General features: G+C 37.6%; 1 protein-coding gene and 1 pseudogene across 4 annotated transcripts in view; one reads left to right on the top strand and one right to left on the bottom strand.

Moving 5' to 3' along the window:
* LOC122112511 overlaps positions 1–21,704 on the bottom strand; it is a 54,643-nt gene that overhangs the window by 11,871 nt on the left and 21,068 nt on the right. For all 4 annotated transcript variants that reach the window (XM_042685311.1, XM_042685310.1, XM_042685308.1 and 1 more), the window contains 8 exons: positions 15,258–15,302; positions 9,971–10,009; positions 7,947–7,988; positions 6,121–6,165; positions 3,844–3,897; positions 2,123–2,158; positions 1,156–1,226; positions 35–140 (listed from right to left, as the gene is read on the bottom strand). In XM_042685311.1, coding sequence (XP_042541245.1) covers positions 1,169–1,226; positions 2,123–2,158; positions 3,844–3,897; positions 6,121–6,165; positions 7,947–7,988; positions 9,971–10,009; positions 15,258–15,302 — 319 coding nt within the window. In that variant the 3' untranslated portion in view covers positions 35–140; positions 1,156–1,168. The remainder of the gene's footprint in view (positions 1–34; positions 141–1,155; positions 1,227–2,122; positions 2,159–3,843; positions 3,898–6,120; positions 6,166–7,946; positions 7,989–9,970; positions 10,010–15,257; positions 15,303–21,704) is intronic.
* LOC122112515 lies at positions 10,912–11,470 on the top strand (annotated as a pseudogene).

Here is a 21,704-nt window from a genome sequence, read left to right as displayed (position 1 = left end):
CTCAGGTCCCATCCTTCAATTCCAAAGCACTTACCGTGAAGCGAATGGACTACAATTCTTTCAATTTTAAGCTTTCTTTTTGGCGGTAAATTCCTGTGAAACACATTTTTTACAATTTTGAAATATTCCACATAACGATGCTGTAAGGCAACAGAAGTCCCAATTTTAGCGAGAATGCAAAGTTTAGAGTCAGTATCCTAATCTCTCTTTTTCAGCTTAAGAGCAGGAAGAAATTAAGCAAACATTTATTGTGTTCCATTATATAATTAATATTCTTTAATATTCTTATGTATTTACCTCATGACTAATTATCTACCATGGGAAAAAGCACTGACCTCAGACCTGCAGGGAGGAACATGGAAGAAGTAAGTCCTGCCTATGGCTTGCTAATGACAACTAAGGACAACTAAGGGGCTAATACTGCTATGGCAGAAGCTGCTGTAATGAGTTAAAGGAAGGACTGTGGTTTAATGGATGGTTCTTCATCAGGGGAGAAAGAGACCTCCACTAGGTGCAGTAGATAATTATAGGTCATTTCTGGATGCCTCTGAGAGCTAGAGTTTCTTCATCTGCGCTTTTCCCAAATTTGTTTTTGTAAGGAAACCCTGGAATTCTCTAAGTCTCACATTCTTTCTCTAGGGAAAGTTGCTCACAGGGGCTTTCCTGGGACCTCTCTCTGAAGAACTGAAGAGTTCTGGCACTTTTTAGAAGCTCAGTTCTTAGAAAAACTTTTTAAAATGGGAGTCTATAAAATTAATGGTTTTCAGACTAATTAATACTTATCGGGCCTTGCCATTTCTGTCCTAGATGTAAATGTGCCAGTGTTAGCTTGAGGCCATCTAAAGCCTTCCTCGATGGATCACATCTTCCTTCAGTATTACCATAGTACATCCACACCCCCTCAGGACCTGGCATATTCCAGGAACTGAGCAAATGTAGACTTCCCTGGGAGGAACTGCTCATCACTAAGATCTGAGTAACTGCATTTTAACTTACACACCATCCCATGACTGGGGTTTTGAAATGGTTGCTCAAGGGGTTCTTTGTATTTGTGGTAAATGTACTTAGGACAGTGGGCAAAAAGACCTGCCACTGTAGTTTATACACAGACGTGGAAGATGAAGCTGTTTCTATTGGATTACATCAAATCCTTACCGATTATTCTTTACTAACGAGGTGTGGAAGCACAAAAAGAAAGCACAGCTCTGGTAGTATTTTGGAAGGTTCTAAAAACATAGGGTTAAAGAAAAAGGTTATTTTCATAATAAAATGGATACCAAGAACTAATGATCCCAAGAGATTAAAATTACTCCCTTATTTCTCCAAAAACTACAAGAGAGAAGAACAGTGACAGGTTAGGGGTTATGTATAGGGAAGTAGAGTGGGGATGGATAAGTAGAGACAGAATGCTCAGTGGAAACATCTATATAAAATTTCAAAGATACACTGTACTCTCAAGGTTCCTCAAAGGATAACTTTACAAATTCCAATCATGTTTCACCCTTTGTTTTATTAGTTGGTACTGCAGCTGGATGTCAGGCTAAGCAAGGGCTCTACCATCTGAGCTATGACCTAAGTTCTTTGGTGCTTTAGACATGTTTTCAGACGAGATCTTCATTTTAGGCTGGAAGTGACCTCAGATCACAATCTGATTTCTTATGCTGTTATAAGGAGTGGGGGAAACACACCAGTGAGCTCACATGTCAGGCTCATTGGTTTAGGAGAGGGTCTCAATAACTGTTCACAAAATGGCTTGTAATTGAGATTAATTGCAGGTTCCACTTTCCACATAGCTGGCATTAAAAGCATGGATGACAAGAACCACCTTCCTGATAGATAGGTCCTTAATTTTACTAGTGGTACTGCTGTTTGAACACAAGGTCTTTCATGTTCTTACACTCTATATATCTATATCACACATACCACCAGTCCTTGTTTGCTAGTATTGTTTGTGTCCAAGTATTTAGTTCAGGGTATAAGTATGTAAATATGTATGCATCTGTACATATATATGTATACAAACATATATATTTATACATAGGTATGTATATAATTGGCATAAACTTCTACATGTACACTTTTCTATCCATATATATATAAAACGGGTGTATTTGTATCTCACCTCTCACGACCCTTACAAATTTCGTATGGACATGGCCTATAGGGAAAAAAAAATACATAAAAGTCAGATATCACAGGACTTCCTAGAATTCACATTCTGGTACAAATTATTCTGCAGATCATACACTAGTGTAGTTTTATTTAAGTTTTACATATATCTGTTTCTCTTCTCACCCTTTATTTGGAACAAGGATAGCACTAAAGTTTCAGGTCATTAAAGAGGCATACTTGGTCATAAAATACTGACAATAACATGAACCACTTTTTCATAGAAATGAGTGTTATTGATTGGTAATGGACATATTTAGCCTGGGAGAATATAAAACTACTGAACACTTATGTTCTGTGTTTGCTACTAAACAAAAGCAGAGTGTGTTTCCCCATAAGTGCACAAATCTCTTCTACCCTATCTAAGTTCCTTATTGGCCAGTCCTTGTGCCCTCTTCTTATGTCCAGCATCATAAATACCTATCTGTCCTATTGCATGGTCAGGCTGAGGTAGGGTCTTGTATAGTGTCAGAGCTAGACAGAATGACTTCACATAGTGACAGAGTACTTTATTATAAGGGACACCTCTATGAGCTAGATCTTTTATGCACACGGTTCCGTTGTTCATTATCCTCTGTTTTTCTTTTTCTTTCTTGCAAACATGATTCCTCCTTTGATCCAATCCACCAGAGACTCAAAAGTAGGAAACCTGATATTTGCTAAAGGAATACATTACCAAAATGACCAACATAGTAGAAGCATACTTCTCATGACCTATTTCTTTCTTATCATCATTGATGTTATACTAACAGAAAATTATCCACAAATGTCTCGTGAAAGCACTTAGGACACCTTGTTAAAGAAAATAAGGGACTTTGGGGCTGGGAAGGTGGCTCAATGGTAGAGCGCTTGCCTTGCATGCTTGAGGCCCTGGGTTCAATTCCTCAGCACCACATAAGCAAAGGAAAAAAGCCGGAAGTGGTGCTGTGGCTCAAGTGGTAGAGCGCTAGCCTTGAGCTGAAGAGCTGAGGGACAGCGCCCAGGCCCAGAGTTCAGGCCCCACTACCAGACCCCCCCCCAAAAAAAAATAGAAAGAAAATAAGGGACTCTTTTCAGGGTGATTTCACACATCTTAACCCCTTTTTCCTTTCACTCCTAGTCTGAGTTGGGTTTTTTAAATTGGTTTCTTGTCTTTTCTTTTTCCTTCCATTCTCTCCTTTTCTTTCTTTTTTTCTTTTCTCTTTCCTTCCTTCCTTCCTTCCTTCCTTCCTTCCTTCCTTCCTTCCTTCCTTCCTTCCTTCCATCCATCCATCCTTTTCTTCCTTCCATCTTGGCTTCTTACTTCCTTCACTCCCTACTTCCTTCCTTATATCATTCTGTTTTGGGGGACAGCAATTGCTCTGGTTTGAATATAGATCCCTTATCTACTAGCCAGTTGCTCTAACACAGCATCACAGCTTTATTTTTGGTGCTAATCTAGGGAGTTTTTGATAAGGATTCCTGTTTGGATCAGGTCTAACACTAGATTAACATCTTCCTAAGATGTTTCCTAGTAGCTGAGATCTCAGGCCTGCAACACTCTTTTTTGTTCAATTATTTTAACATCTCTATGTCTGTGTTATGTGTATGTATGTTCCATCTCATACTGTCATATGTTTCATCTCTGACTGTCAAGAGACATGTATGTGTTGAGTATATAAACATATTTAATGGTCATATTGGTTTTGCACTCACTCATCAGTTAGGATTCCAAGGAGAGGTACTGGTAAAACTTCAGAAAGATCCACGCTAAGAGAAAATATATAGTTAGGCATGTCACAAAGTCTTAGCACATATTTTTAATCAAAGAACTAGCGACTCTAGACACGAACAGGTTGGGTTGTAGATACTCATGTTCATATTTCCATCTGTACATAGTTCATCATTTATTTACAACTGAATCTTTAGAAGATAATAATATATCCCAATGCCTGTGAAATTAGTAAACATTTCACCTTTTGAATAGTTCTCTCTAGTATTACCATAGACTGGCATGGGGAATTTATTTCACATTTCACTACAGGTTTTACATATGAGAACTCCACAGATATTAGCAATTCTAAGGTCAGTCTTTCATTTACTTTCATCTTCAAGTGCTTTTTACTGCCAGTCACATTGAGTGAGTCCATAGACCAGATAGGAAAAAGAGACAGGATTTAATCTATAACTGTAGAGACAGCCATAAAGCCATAAAGTTGAATGTGAAGGAACAAAGGACACATTAAAAAAACAAATAACATACGACTTGAGAAATACGTATTTAGTGAACAATAAGAGCCCTAACTCTATCTTAGTTACAGATTGTCTAAAGGATTAAACTAAAAAACCCTTGACCCAATGATACACTTCCTACTAGACATGTAATTTAACAGTAAAGTCTTAGAAAGACTGAAACTAAAGCAATAGGACTGCTTTACATTTCCTGAAAACATAAACCAGCAGCAATCATAAGTCACAGTATTTATACAAGAAAAAACAGCCTCTATCACAAAAAATCCCCTATATAATGATACAAAGAAAGACAGGACATTATTCAAAAAGTGTCAGTAGAAAATAATAATTTTAAATATACAGTCACTCACTGACAGACAATGCTACTATATAAAAACCAACATCATTCAATGTAAAAGTACATATCAACTCAAACACAATAAAAGTTGGCAGCATCAGTACCCACTGTTGCCAAAAAAAGGATCTTTCAGACAACAAATCAATCACAAAACATTATAGTATATTGAAAACCAAATTGACAAAAGATACTTAAAATATTTCATCTAAAGGGATGGGTTCAATCAAGTTGCATTGAATTCACTGAATGACTGCATTGAATGGATTGCAATTCTTTCATCTTTCTTCTGGAGTATTTTCCAGACTGTCTTTATCTGAAAAATCATTTTCCAATAAAGTACTAAAAGTTGAAATTATTTTCTATATCTTATTCACTAATGAAATGAAAGTATAAGGGCTGGGAATGTGGCTTAGTGGAGAGTGCTTGCCTAGTATGCAAGAGGCCCTGGGTTCAATTCCTCAGTAGCACATAAACAGAAAAAACTGGAAGTGGTGCTGTGGCTCAAGTTGTAGAGTGCTAGCCTTGAGCAAAGGAAGCTCAAAGACCATGCTCAGGCTCTGAGTTCAAGCCCCAGAAAAGTAGAAAACAAATACATTAAAAAATTTATAAGCACACATAATGTACATAATATTCATTTGAACTTTCAAAGGACTGATGAAATCATGAAGAAAATACAAACTTTCTCAGACTAATGAAAATGAAAACGTATTATTGTAAACACACTTCCATGTGGATCTTAAAGCAATACAAGCTGGTCTCAAAGTAATAATAGTCATGGCCTGAACAGGATATGCAAGAAGAATGGAGAGGGATATTACTATATAGAGATGTGTTTCTGAGAAGAAAGAATGACTCCTTCAAGAGCAAAGAAGAGTATCTATGCTAGAAAAAAATGAATTCAAAATTTTCTAAGTGCCATATGAAAATACTATTGAATAGTCTGGCAGAAACCAATTATAAATAAAATCACAGAAATGCCAATTATGTAAACTGATCACCTCAGTGTATTAAGTGTGTCAAACTCTTATACTACACACTACACAAATGGGTACCTACTACATGTCAATTCAAAAGATAAACATCTATTAAAGCTAAACTAGAAATGCCTAACATTTATGTAGTACAATGGTACAATACTGGGACCACAGGCCACAATGATAGCATAAAGAAACACAATGACATTCTGTACTACAATTCATCTCTCCATCAACTTCTCAAATTCATCACCTTTTTCGGTGTGTTGTTGTATGAGCCAGATTTCATATGTATGTATTGTAAGTGTATGTTCACGCATACACACACACACACACACACACACACACACATACATACACACTGGTATTTAAGATAACCATCCATCCATTTCACTGCATGTCTATTTTATGGACTCATTTATCTCTTACCTCTTGTTCAGTGCTGACAACTCAAGTGCCCATTCAGATGATGTCCTATGGGATTTAAAAAGAATATAGACTCAGATATCACATGATTGCTACACTTCACATCTGGTTCTACTTACTCTGCTACTTATATACTCTAATGGAAGTTCATCCCCATGGTTATCAGCTTTTTGAAATTTTACTACTTTTCAAGAGGTTAGTTTTTATTCATTAGCACATATTATTCAGGAAATAGTTCAATTCAAGCTTTCTGTTCTATATTTCACAAATATATTAAATAAAAATGTCACATTGCTATGGTTTTAGTTTCTTCCAGTTCAACTCAACGGCCTAGGTAAAAATCCCTTCTACTCTAGGCAATTCTCTGCTGCACAAGTCAATGCACACTCTTAAGTTTATGATCCTAAAAGTTTGTCTTGCTTTAACACAAAATAAAAATTGTATGTCTCTGTGAACAAAGTGTGCAGGATTTCAGTTGAAAACTAACTACCCATATGGAAAAGCTCTATGCTCCTCTTGGCTCCTCCTCCTCTAGGCTCCAAACAGGATCACCTCCTTTGGTCCAATCCATAAGAGATTCACAAATAGAAAACCTGGTATTTTCTAAAGGATTGCCTGATATTAGGAGTAACAAAACCACTGATTAAAAACAGATTACTTGGGCTGGGAAGGTGGCTCAGTGGTAGAGTGCTTGCCTTGCATGCATGAGGCCCTGGGTTCGATTCTCCAGCACCACATAAGCAAAAAGGAAAAAAGCCAGAAGTGGTGCTGTGGCTCAAGTGGTGAAGTGCTAGCCTTGAGCTGAAGAGCTGAGGGACAGCGCCCAGGCCTAGAGTTCAGGCCCACAACTGGACCCAAAAAACAAACAAACAAAAAAACCAGATTACTTTAATGACCTTTCCCTTTCTGACTCCATTTGATCAAAATATAGAGATCATCCACAATCTCTCAGTGAAACCTTTCAAAGACACACTGAAATCCCAAGTTTCTCTAGGAGACAACTTTACAAATTGCAATCTTGTTTCACCATTTTTTCATTACTTGGTACTATAGTTGGATGACAGTGTGTCCAGCCTGCTTACAAGACATGGGCTCAACCCCCGATTTATGGTCCTTTTGTACTTTGCCTGTGTTTTCAGATAGAGTCTCCTTTAAGGCCTGGAAGTGACCTCAGACCATATTCTGATTCCTATGCTGCTAGAAGGGGTGGAGGGCAATACAACACTAAGCTCAAAGGACAGATCCATTGTTTCAGATGAGGGTCTCAGTAACTGTTTACAATATGGCTTGTAAATGAGATTACTCCCAATTTCCAATTCCCACCCAGCTGGCATTAAAGGCATGTGCGACAAGCAAACCCTTCCTGAAAGACATGTCCTTAATATTTTTGAACTCTGGGCCCGGGCACTGTCCCTGAGCTTTTGTGCTCAACGCTAGTGCTCTATCACTTGGAGCCACAGTGCCACTACTGGTTTTCTGGTGGTTACTTGGTGATAAGGGTTTCACAGACTTTCCTGCCCAAGCTAGCTTTGAACCATCATCCTTAGATCTCACCTCCTGAGAGCCAGGATTACAGGTATGAGCCACTGGCTTCTGGTTGACATGTCCTTAATTTTACTAGTGGTACTGCTGTTTGAACACAGGGTCTTTCATGTTCTGACACACACTGCATTACACATACCACCAGTCCTTGCTTGTGATTTCTGTTTATGTCCAAGTATTCAGTTCCAGTCATATATTTATGAATACACATGTCCATATATACACACATAAACCTCTACATGTACACTTGTCTATCCATACACTTTATGGGTTTATTTGTATCTTACCTTCTGCCTTCAGGAAATGAACGTAACTCATAAGTAGATATACTATAGGAATTAAAAAGAATACGGTCAGTTATCACCTGACTTTCTAGAATTCATATTCTGATTTAAATTACTCCACAGGTCATACACCAGTGGACTTCAATTTTTTAAACCTATATTTTCCATTCTCTTCTCATCCTTTATTTGGAGCCTAAAATATCAGATCATTAAATAAATGTGCTTGCTCATAAAATACTGATAATAAACATGAACAAATTCTGAGAGTGAGTGGGTTTCCAGTTCACTGAGTTGGAAGAGATTCCTCTTCCAAGTACAAGATTCTCTCCAAAGGAGAAGAGAACCACATTACTCAGTGAGCCACAAAGTATTTGGGCTTCAACTCAGGGAAATGAATGTTGGTCAAACAATCATGTTCTTCATCACAGAAAATCAAATCCATCAAGTTTTCAACATCATTGTTGATAGCAGAGTACAAGTAACTACAGACTTACTCATTGATCTCTAAGATGATTACAGTGTCCTCCACTCATGTGGTGGGAAATCATCAGAGGGACTGGTGAAGCAAGGAGCCTTTCATGTGCTCCCACTCAGCAGTGCATTTATATTCTCCAGTAAATCAGTTATTCTGAAACTTGTGAACCACCTTCCCATAGAAGTGTTACTGAGTGGGAATGGACATATTTGGAATGGGAAAATATTAACCTACTGAACATTTTGTCCATGTTTGCTACTAAAAAAAGTAGAGTGTTAGCTTTTGATTTTTCCCCTGTGTGTTCTAAATTCAATCCCTCCTACCTATATAAGTTCCTGATTCTCCAGTCATTATGCCTGCTTCTTAGGTCCAGCATCATAAATGTCTATCTTGCTCTAACACAGGGTCAGGCCTAAAGTATGGTCTCTTTTAGGTATGTTACAGACTTGGGATGAGAACAAGCCTTGTAAAATGTCAGAGCTAGAGATAATAATATTTTGGACACTAGCTTCACACAGTGACAGGATTCTACATTAAAAGGGACACGTGCATGAGCTAGATCTTTTATGCACAGGGTTCTGTTGCTCACCATTATCTATTTCTCTTACTTTTTCATTTCTGTAAACAGGATTCTCTCCTTTGGCCCAATCCACTGAAGACTCAAAAGTAGGAAACCTGATACTTTCTAAAGGAATATGTTACTAAAATGACCAACACAGAAGAAGTATATGGGCTGGGAATGTGGCTTAGTGGTAGAGTGCTTGCCTAGCATGCATGAAGCCCTAGGTTCGATTCATTAGTACCACATAAACAGAATAGGCTGGAATGTGCTGTGGCTCAAGTGGTAGAGTGCTATCCTTGAGCAAAAGAAGCTCAGGGACAGTGCTCAGACCTTGAGTTCAAGCCCTAGGACGAGCAAAACAAAACCAAAAAGAAGTATACGTCTCATGACATATTGCTTTCTTATCCTCATTGATCTAATGATAATAAAGTCATCCACAAATCTCTCAGTGAAAGAATCTATACTCCTTGTCAGAGTGTGTATAATGTCCAGAGATTCTTGATGAACAATTCACACATCTCAACCTCCATTTTCCTTTTGCTCCCAGTTTTTAATTCCTTTCTTTTCTCTTCCTTCTTTCCTTCCAATTATTCATTCTTTCTTTCTTTTCCTTCCATTTTCCTTCTTTCTTTCCTACTGTCCCTTCTTTCCTGTTTTCCTTCTTTCTCTTTTTGGAGGCAGGGTGACTGTGGTCCCTTGTCTACTAGCCAGGTATGCTACAACAGCATCATTTCATCATTCTTAGGCATTGCTCAAGGAATGTTTTTCATAGGGTTTCCTTTTGGGGTCTGGTCTGGCAGCAGATCCCAATCTTTCCATGTTTTCTAATTCCTGAGATCTCAGACATGCACAACTATGGCTTTTGTTTTAGATACCTATATATGTATATTATGTGTGTGTGTCTATGTTTCAATTCATTCTATCTGACTCTCTAGAATCATGGATGTGTGTGCGTGTGTATTCAGTTGGCATATTGGTTTTGTTACTCACTTTTCACTTCCAATATGAGAAACTTCAGAAGGTTTCACACTAAGAAAAAATATATAGCAGATATAACACACATTTTACCACATTTATAGCTATAGATAATGCTTCTAGACATGAACTGGTTGGGCTTAAGCTACTCATGTTCATATTTGCATCTATTCTTTTCATATTTTAATAAAACTGTATATCTTTATAAGAAAACACATTTTCTACAGCCTGTGAAATCAGTAAACATTTCACACTTAGAATAGTTCTCTAGTGTTAACATAGATATTACCATTGGACATTGACTTCAAATGCCACTACATGTTGTACACATGAGAATTTCACAGACATTATCAATTCTAAAGTCATTCCATCATTTACTTTCATTCATCAAATGTTTTCACTGCCAATCACATAGGGTAAGTCCATAGACCAGCTAAGCAAAAGAGAAGAGACTCACTCATCAATACAGACAACCATAAAACCATAAAGATGAACAAAGGACACATGAAAAAAGATACAACAATGTGAGGAATATGTCTTCACTGAACAATCAGACCCCCAACTCCTATTCAGATGCAGATTGAAAAATAAGTTAAGTTTAAAAACCAATAATATACTTCCTACTAGACACATTTCACCAGTGAAGGCTTAAAGATCTGAAACTGAAGTAATGGAAGACTACTTTCTCTGCAAATGTAAACCAAACACAATCACGAGTAATCATGCTATATGAGAAAGAAATAGATTGTTTAGCCAAAAAAACTAGATAATGATACAAAGAAAGACAGCATATTATCCAAAATATCGTCAATTGGAAATAGTAACTGTCCTGCACTCACTGCAGGAAAATACTACTATAAAACTAACAACATTCATTATAAAAGGAAACATAGCCTCAAACAGCATAAAAGTTGGCAGCAGCTCTTCCTGTAAGCGCCCAGAGGTGACGTGTGAAAATGGCTTGCTACTCTCTAGACCCAGAAAACCCCACAAAATCATGCAAGCCAAGAGGTTCCAATCTTCATGTTCACTTTAAGAGAAACAGCACTTTAGAGAAACAGCACAGGCCATCAAGGGTATGCATATCTGAAAAGAGACTAAATATCTGACAGATGTCACGTTAAAGAAGCGTGTGCCATTCCGGCCTTACAATGGTGGAGTTGGCAGGTGTGCTCAGGCCAAACAGTGAGGCTGGAACAGGGTCAGTGGCCCAAAAAGAGTGCTGAATTTCTGCTGCAAATGCTTAAGAATTCAGAGAGTAATGCAGAACTGAAGGGTTTAGATGTAGACTCCCTGGTCATTGAACACATCCAGGTGAACAAAGCACCTAAGATGCGCCACTGAATTTACAGAGCCCATGGTAGGATTAACCCATCCATGAGCTCCCCCTGCCACATTGAGATGATCCTTACTGAGAAGGAGCAGATTGTTCCTAAACCAGAGGAGGAGGTTGCACAGAAGAAAAATGTATCCCAGAAGAAACTGAAGAAACAAAAACTTATGGCACGGAAATAAATTTAGCATAAAATAAACTCAAATAAATCGAAAAAAAAGTTGGCAGCATCAAAATCCACTGATAACAAGGAAGGATCACTCAGACAATAAATCAATCACAACATATTACAGTATACTGTAAGCCAAATTGGTCTAAGAGACTACAAAACATTCCATTTACACAGAAATGGAGACAAAAGGTGATCAAATGCAACAGTAATATTCACTAGACATTATGTTGAAAATGAATTATAACACCTGTGGGTGGAGACAGGAGGGAAAACCTGGGAGAGAGCAAAAGAAGGGGTAACATTGTCCAGAAAGAAATGTCCTCATTACCTGATCTATGAAGCTCTAACTCCTCTGTAGAACTCCCTTATAATAACAATTTTTAACAAAACATTTCACATAAATGGATGACATTGATCAAGATGCATTGTATTCATGAATGCGTTGGCTGAATGCTAACTACTTTGTACAGCTCTAACAAATGCACCTTGTTTATCTGGAGCAATCTCCAGGACAGATGGTACTTTATCCAACAAACCATTTTCCAACATACTTTTAAAAACTGAAATTATTCTCTACATCTTATTTGCTAATGAACTAAAAGTAGAAAATAACAACTTAAGGAATTATATAAATGCACACAAGGTACATGATAGTCACTTGAACTACCAAAGGACTGATGGAAGAAATCATGAAGGAAATACAAACTTTCTCAAACTGATGAAAATAAAACACATACTATCACAAACACTGTCCCTTCTACATATGGAAGCTATAAGCTGATCACAAAGAAATACAAGATAAAATAGCAGTCTCTGCATGACCAGGATGAGTGCGAATGAAGGATGTCATCCATACATTTTTGAGCAGAAGGAATAACTCCTTCAACAGCAAAGAATGATATCAAAGCTAGAAATCATGAATTAAAACTTTCAAAATGTCAAGTGAAAATGATATTGAAGCTCTGGCAGAAACCAATGACATATAACTAAGATGGTAGAAATGCCAATGATGTAATCCGATCGTCACAGTGTACTTGTGTCTAACTCTTACCCTATACACTATATGCATGTTCACCTGCTACTTATCAGTTAAAAGGGTATTTTTAAAAGCTTGACCAGGTCAACAGTGTGTAACATGTTACACACTTATACAAATTGGTACAAAGTTTACACCACATTCTTCAATGAGAGCATGCAGAAACACAATGACATTCTGTATTGCAATTGTCTGCACCATAAGCTTTCCACATTTATCTGCACTTTTCTATGTGTTTCTATATGTTCAAGATTTCATATATTGGTATTATAATAAAGGTATTTTATATACATATATACCTATTATAAATGTAGATTCAGGATATCTACCAATCCATCTATCTCACTGTGTATCTATTTTATGGGTTCATTTATCACTCACCTTCTCTTTGAAGTTCCCACCTCAAATACTGTTAACAATCCAGGTACAAGAGTATTTGACTGCTAGTCTATACACTCTTGTTCTAATTACTTTGAAGCTTATATATGGCTCATGGAATTTCATTCCAGTGTAAATCAGTTTTTTTTTAAACTTTGTTATTTTTCAGTAGAGGTTGATCCAAAGAAACAGTTTTAATTTAAGCTTTTGGTTCTTGAATCCACAAATACATAACAGCAGAGTGTTTAGCTTCTCCCAGTTCAAATCTTTGATCTGGGTTAAAAAAAATCCCTTCTATTCTTGGTAGCTCCCTGCTGTATTAATCCCTGCACACACTTTTTACATTTAGCATCCTAAGAGTCTGACTCACTTTAACATAAAATAGAGGAACTATAAGCCAGAGGTAGCGAACCTCAAAAAAAACACTGCAGGGTTTCAAATAAGAACCATTCACTCATGTGGCAGAGCTCTATATTAATACAGATTTGGGGATCAGCTTCACATAGTGACAGAGCCTGGGATAACCAAGGACACATGCATCATTTCTGCTATGCAATGCTCAGGTTGTACTACTCCGTATCTAACACTTCCTCCTCTGTGATCCCAACAGGATCCCCTCTCCTTTGGCTCAATCCATTAGAGACTCTTAAATAGAAAATTTGGTATTTCCTAAGAGATTGTCTGATATTAAGAGTAAAAAAAAAGACTGACTACAATAGCTTACTGCTAATGATCTTTCCCTTTCTGACTCCACTTGAGATATAGAAATCACCTGCAGAACTCACGGTGGAAACATCTAAATAGACATACTGTAATCTCAAGGTCCTTCAAAGGATAACTTTACAAATTCAATCTTCTTTCATTAGGTAGTACTGAAGCTGGATGACAGGGCATTCTCTCTGATGGCTAGGCAAGGGCTTGAGCACCTGAGCTATATGGCCTGAGTCCTTTTGTGCTATAGCACACACACAAAAAAAAGGTCTTCGTTTTATTCCTGGAAGTGACTTCACAACATATCTGATTACCTATGTCGCTGATGAGGAATTGGAGAAGTACAGATGTGGGCTCCAAAGATTAAGCAAATTGTTATTGAGATCCTCACCTGAACCTACCTTTCCATACAAATGAGTGGTATGGATTGGGAATGGACATATTTGGTCTAGGAAAATATCAAAACTACTGAACATTTATGTTCCATGTTTGCTATTAAACTAAAGTGTTAAGCTTTTTGTGTCTTCCCCATAAGTGCAATCAGTATGTGTTTTGATTACAAATCCCTTCTACCTTATTTAAGTTCCTTATTCTCCAGACCTTGAGCCTGCTTCGTATGTCCGGCATCATAAATATCTATCTTGCTCTAACATACCATCAGGCCTAAGGTAGGGTCTCTTTTCGGTGTTACAGACTTGAGATGAGTGGCAAAGTTAGGCATAAGGACATTGAACACTAGCTTCACACAGTAATAGGATTCTGCATTATAAGGGACACATGCATGAGCTTGATCTTTTTATGCACAGGGTTCTGCTGTTCACCATCCTCTATTTCTCTTACTTTCTCATTTCTGTAAACAGGATCCTCTCCTTTGGCCCGATCCACTGTAGACTCAAATGTAGAAAATGTGATCTTTTCCTCTAAGTACCGTGTGCTAACTGATTGTACCACTGGAGCTCCAAAACCTGATCTTTTCTAAAGGAATACGTTACTATAATGACCAATGTAGAAGAAACGTACTTCCCCTGACCTGTTTCTTTCTTATCCTCATTGATCTAATGACAATATATCTATCTGTGAAAACATTTAGTTAGGTACACATCCAAGATATGTGTAATGTCAAGGGATTATTTCATAAATCTCAACCTTTCTCTCCTTTTGCTCCTAGTCTGAGTTCTTTTGTTTATATATTTATTTCGTCTTCCTTCCCCTTGTTTTAGTCCTTCCTTCTTTTTTATCCTTCCTTTCTTTCATTCACACCATTATTCTTTTTCTACTTCTTTTCTTTTTTCTTTCCTTCTCTTTTCCTCCTCCTCCCCTCCTCTCTTCCTTCCTTCTTTGCCTTCTTTCTGTTTTGTGACAGGGTTACTCTGCTTTGATTATAGCATCCTTGTTTAATAGTAGGGTATGCTACCACAACAACATGACCTCATTTTTGGTGATGCTCTAGGAATGTTTTGCCCAGGGTAATTTTCTACTATCTGAAATCTCAGACTTGCACAACTCCTAATTTTTTTTAGATAAGTATGTCTGTGTTGAGTGTATATCTGTATTTCAACTCACATTCTATCTGACTCTAGAAACATACATATATTAAGCATGTGTCTGTAAACATATATACATATAAGAACATATATGTATGTTTACTTGTCATATTGGTTTTCATACTCACGATTGACTTGTGGTTCCAACATGAGGAACTTCAGAAGTGTTCACACTAAGAGAAAACATATAATCAGACATTACACACAGCTTTAGCACACATCTAAGGTCAATGAACTAGACATTAGACATGAACACATTGGGCTTTAGCTACTCATGTTCACATTTGCATCTGTACTTAGTTAATCATTTATTACAATTGCATCTTTAAATGACAATAACACATATTCTAATGTCTGTGAAGTTAGTCAACATTTCACACTTGGAATAGTTCTCTGGTACTACCACAGACATTACACTGGGCACTGATTTCCCATTGGACTACATCAACAGGTTGTACATATGAGAACTCCATGTTACCAATTCTACATCGGTACATTCTACAACTTTTACATTCATTCCTCTACTGTTTTTACTGCCTGGTCACATGGGGTAAGTCCACAGACCAAATAGGAAAAAGGGAAGAGATTCAATCCTAATCGATACAACCACAAAACAATAAAGATGAACAAGAAAGGAACAAAGGACACATGAAAAAAACACGAAAAAAGAGAAAAATGTGAGGAATGTGTCTTTATTGAACAATCACATGCTGAACCTTATGATGATACAAACTCTTTAATGGGTTTGAATTAAAAAGTATGACACAATGATACACTTCTTACTAGACATTTCACCTGAGAAAACTGAGAAAGACTGAAATTGAAGCGATGGAAGAATATTTTCTCTACAACCTGAATCAAATCATCGTGCTATACAAGAAAAAAAAAAGATTCTGTAACACAAAACTAGAAAATGATACAAAGAAAGATAGAATATTATCAAAGACCTGTCAATTTGAAATAATATTTGTAAATATATAGGCCCTTCACTGCAGGACAATACTACTCCATAAAGACAACATCACTCAGTGTAAATGGAAATATCAGCACAATAAAAGTTGGCACTTTCACTACCCACAGGTATCAAGGAAGGATCATTCCCTTAGTCAATAACCAACACATCACAGTATTCTGTAAGCTAAATCTGTCTAATAGACATTTAAGGGTTGGGAGATGAAGATGGCAGAGGAGAGTCTGGGGGCTAAGTAAGCTCTCCCATAGAAACCCGTATTAGTATTCCAGTGGAAAATCGAAAGCTAGAGAGACACACCAAGTATGTTATAGTACAGAGTTTGGCAAGCTAGGAAAAACTCAGGCAGCTTACTTAGGGAGACAGATTGGAGCAACCCCAGTCCCATGCCACAGCAGAGGTGGCGGCTGCCACTGGCTGCTATATTCAACACAGAGAGCTCAGAACAAAGGCGCCAGAGTGGATGCTACTCACCACCAGCAAGAACCGACAAGGAGTGGAAATTTTCATTTGGCTGACTGTGGATGTGGACTACAACATTAAGACATCCTCATTACTTCTCTCGGAGCAGCAGCAGGAAAGTTGCCCCTCCCCTACCACAGGAGAAAAACTCCATCTTTGATACTGACACAGACCCAGGCAGAGCAGCTAGCTTGATTTGGCCTGTGTGGGACAGACTCTCCTTAGTGTGTAAACAGAGCCAGAGGCTACCTACCCAGCTCCTGCACAGGAAGCAACTACAACCCTTGAGCAATTGAAAACTTGGTACACTAAATCCTGAGATTGGCCCCAGGCTCAGCTGAGTCTATCTGGAGCTAGCCCATCAGAGTAAAGCTGATAGGCCACAGCCCAACCTACAACCTAGCACCCCTCACAGCAACTAGAAGCTAGAGGAAACAACCTCCTCGCTTTTTAGTGATACTTAAAGTAGATCACTGCCCCACTGAACTAGCCTGGGAGGGGGGACATAAACTCCCTGGTGAGGCAGAGCTTCCTTCAGCCTGCTCAAACAGTCTGAGTTAAGAAACCAAGCAAGCCACAGGAAAACAAAACACAAGCAAACCAGAGACCCCAGCACCAAGAGACTGGCTATGGACACAGGGGAGACACAAGAACCGCCCCTGTCTTTCCCCCATTTTTTTTTGGAAGAATTTTGTTCTAAACTGTTGTCTATTTTTCTCATTTTTAATTTAGGTTTGTTTTTTGTTTTTGCTGTTGTTTCTTTTTAAAAATATTCTCTTTATACTCTTTTCCCTTTTGGTCCTTTGAGGTTTTTGTTTTTGTTGTTGATTTGCATTACTTATTTGCTGTTCTGTTCATCCCCAGATAGGTACTTGTCTTTATTAGACCTTATCCTTCACTGTGTGCATACTTAATTCATATATTGATTACTCAATTTACAAACTCCCAGCCTCAAGTCCATTAATTATAGAATTATTTCTTTATACTTACATAATTTTTTAAGTAGTTCATTTTAATTTTTTTATTTTTATCATTTCTTTTTCTTTATCTCTCTTCTCCTTTCCTGCTATCCCTGCCCTTTCTCTGAATCGCACTCTCACTTTGCCTCCATACATTCCTCCAATCTTAATTTCTCCTCACAATTCTCCCTAAACCTATTAATTTCTGGTCTGCTTATGCTTTTTTTTTAAATCCATTGATCCATATCTGTTTCTTGTTGAACTAGATTGTATCTGTACCCATTTTGACTAGATCAAACAATCTGTGTAACTACAGGTTGATGCTTGCCTTAAAATAGTGTTCTAGATCAGAATCAGTTTGGCTATCATACCCAAATGAGCAGAACAAGCAGAAACACAAGAAAAATGGCAAGTCCAGGTATTTCAATTCGCACTCATGACAAGCAGACAACAGAGCAATCAATGAATAACCCAGAGGAGAGTTCCCATAATGCTCTACAAACAATTCTGATAAACATGCTGAAACATGCTGAAAGCCTGCGAAGGTCTCACTGTGAGCATGATAAGGAAATGCATGAGCGTGATGAGGCAAACCAAAGATTGATACAGGAATATCGTGAGCATGATGAGGCTAATTTAAGATTAATAGAGGAATTGCATGAGTGGGATGAGAATAGACAAAGAATAATTGAGGCATTCATGGAATCCACAAACAGAGAGCTGGGGCAAGCTAGGGAGGCCACAAAAGGATGCTGAATGAAGCCCAGCAGAAGGAAAGAGTCCATAACCAATCAACTAAGGGATTTGAGAAAAAACACCGAAAACCAAATTAAGGAAATAAGGAAGTCCACACAAGATCTAAAACAAAGCTTCAACAAAGAATTTGAAGCTATCAAATCTGACCAATTAAAAGAAATAAAAAACAAAGTAGAGCCAGGCGTCAGTGGCTCACGCCTAGAGCTACTCAGGAGGCTGAGATCTGAAGATCATGGTTCAAATCTAGCCCAGGCAGGAAAGTCCGTGAGACTCTTATCTCCAATAAACCACTAGAAAACTGGAAGTGGTGTTGTGGCTCAAGCGGAAGAGTGCTCACCTTGAGCTGAAGAGCTGAGGGACAGGGCCCAAGCCGAGTTCAAGCCCCATGACCAAAAAAAAAAAAAGTAGAAAGTCTTGACAGTAGGTTAAACCATGAAGAAGATCAAATCTCTGGGATTGAAGACAGCCTAGATATTATATATAACAGACAACTATTCAAGACAAATCCAACAAATATGATGGATCTATTCAACATTTAGAAGACACCATCACACAGCCTAGTTTGAGGATAATGGGTGTACAGCAGCACCTAGAGGCAGAAGTTAATGGTCTAGGAAATTTGTTTAACAGGATCCTAGCAGAGAACTTCCCAAACATGAAAAAAGATGGGCTATTCAGATACAAGAAGCTTTTAGAACCCCAAATAGACCAGACCAGAACAGGACATCCCACAGTCACATTGTAATCACACAGGATCAATTCAGACCAAAGAAAGGATCCTTAAAGCTGTCAAGGAGAAAAGATCAATCACTTATAAAGGGAAACCAATTAGAGTCACCTCAGATTTCTCAGCAGAGACAATTAAAGCAAGAAGAGCCTGGAATGATGGATGCCATGCCCTAAAGACAAACAACTGTCAACCAAGAATACTGTATATCCAGGTCAAATAAAAACCTTCCACAACAAAGAAAAAGTTAAACAATATATCTCCACCAAACCAGCCCTACAAAAGATACTTAAAGATGTCCTACACATAGAAAACTAACAAGAGGACGATAAAGTCCAAGAAATAGCCCCAAACAGAGAATCTAAGAAGAACCTAATTGGCACAGACCCCAAGAAGGTGGATAACATGGCAGGAACTACCAAACACCTCTCAGTCCTAACTCTCAATATTAATGGACTTAACTCTCCAGTTAAGCAACATAGACTATCTAGTTGGATTAAAAAGCAAGATCCTTCTATCTGCTGCCTTCAAGAGACATGCCTTGCCCACAAAAACAAACATATTCTGAAAGTGAAAGGCTGGAATAAAATCTACCAAGCAAACGCCCCCCCTATAAACAGCCAAGAGTTGCAATTCTAATATCAGACAAAATAGATTTCAAATTAAAATTGGCAAGAAGAGATAAAGAAGTTCATTACATTCTAATTAAGGGATCTGTCCTTCAGGAGGATATTACTATTCTAAATATCTATTCACCAAATAATGGAGTACCCAAATGTATTTAACAAACACTACTTTCCCTAAAATCACATATTGATCCAAAGACATCAATTGTTGGGCACTTTAACACATCAATACCCATCTGGATAGATCAATCCAGTAAAAACTCAATAGAGAAACCTCAGACTTAAACAACTGCATAGATCAGCTAGACTTAACAGATATCCACAGAAGATTTTATCCAGCAGCATCAGAATACATATTCTTCTCAGCAACACAAGGAACATTTTCCAAAATAGACATTTTAGGTCACAAAGCAAATTTGTCCAAATACAGAAACATTGAAATTGGTCCTGCATTCTCTCAGACCACAAGGGAATAAAATTAGAATTCAAAACCAAAAGCCACCAAAGAAAATCCTAACAAACAAATCGTTTAACTAGGGATACAGGTGGACCCATTGCAACAATGAGATGTACAAGTCCTTATGTCGAAAAACGAACTTAACAACTTTGGTGGGGGGTGGGGAGAGGGTTGTGTGGGGAGAGGGGAAGTGGATGGGAAGGGTTGAGAAGGGGAAACAAGGAGGCAACAATGCTTGATAAGAAATGTACTCGTTATCTTGCCCATGTAGCTGTAACTCCTCTGTATGGTATTCTCACAATTATAAAATAATAGAAAAAAAAAGAAAACCCATCTGACCCATTTGGATTCATAATTCAAAAGTCTATGCATCCACTTCTGATGTTTGACATTGTAAGAGCTTTCATTTCCTTAACACAAGATCAAGAAACTGAAGGCCTGAAGTAGAAGCTCTGAATAATGTGTTCAAAGTTTGAGTTGATAGCCAGTCTTCATGTGACAGAGTTCTGTATTAGTAAGTGTTTGGGTCACCAGCCTCATATAATGCAGAGCTCCACATAATGATATTATACAAGCACACTGTACTGATCCCTATCTGCCATTCTTCCTTTCAGTTCTAAACAGGACTTTCCTCTTTGATCCAGTCCATTAGAGATTTACAAATAAAAAATCTAATTGTTTTCTAAGGGATTGCCTTTTATTATGAGTAACAAACATACCAACTACAAGAAGCATACTGCTTCTGATATAAAGATAGAAATTATCCATAGATCTATCAGTGACAAAACTTAAGACACAGTTTCAAAAATACTGCAATTCTAAAACCTCCCATGAGGTTTTCAAATCCCAATCCTGTTCCTTTTTCTCCTGGTGTCACCCTGCCTACTTCCAATTAAGTGCTCTAGCATCTAAGCTATGGCCCAAGTCCTGTGTGTTTGTGTGTGCTTAAGTTTCCATGTAAGTATGTATATGTACATATGTACCTATAAATGTACACTTCTGTTGATGTATATATATATGTGTGTGTAATTAACATAAATGACTTCTTCATTCCACATTCTTATAGAAATTGTTCTGCAGCTTATAAACTGTGAGAACCTTATTCCCATATAAATCAGTTGTTTGGAAGCTTGTATATCCCTTTTCCATGCAGTGAATTATTTATAATAGACATATTTGGTATGGTAAAATGTTTACCAACTCAACCTTTCTGTTCAGATGTTTACAACAAATTAAATACAAACATAATTTAAAACTAATTAAAAACAGGCATTTTGTGATTGGGGAGACTGTACTATCAGTATATATCCCTTCTATAATATTTAAGTTTTGGATTTTTTAATCCAAGAACCAATTCCCAAAGTTCATCGTCATATTTTAACACAAGTCCTAGAAACTGCAGGCTTAAGGCAGGGCTTTTGAACAATGTATGCTAGGTTTGAGTTGAGAGTCAGCCGGTTTCTAGCAGAAATCAATGTTATATGAGTAAGGTTACAGAATGACAATTATGCAACCTGATCACCACATTTAATATGCATGTGTCATACTATCACAATACATCCTGTATTTTAACAGGGTATACATTTATCCAAATGGATCAAAAAGATACAGAAGTGCA

This window comes from Dipodomys spectabilis, unplaced genomic scaffold (genome assembly GCF_019054845.1).
Source record: "Dipodomys spectabilis isolate Male_0828 unplaced genomic scaffold, ASM1905484v1 ptg000095l, whole genome shotgun sequence".
Classification (NCBI taxonomy): Eukaryota; Metazoa; Chordata; class Mammalia; order Rodentia; family Heteromyidae; genus Dipodomys; species Dipodomys spectabilis.
Note: the sequence above shows the minus strand (reverse complement) of the source record. Positions and strands in the feature narration are given on the sequence as shown.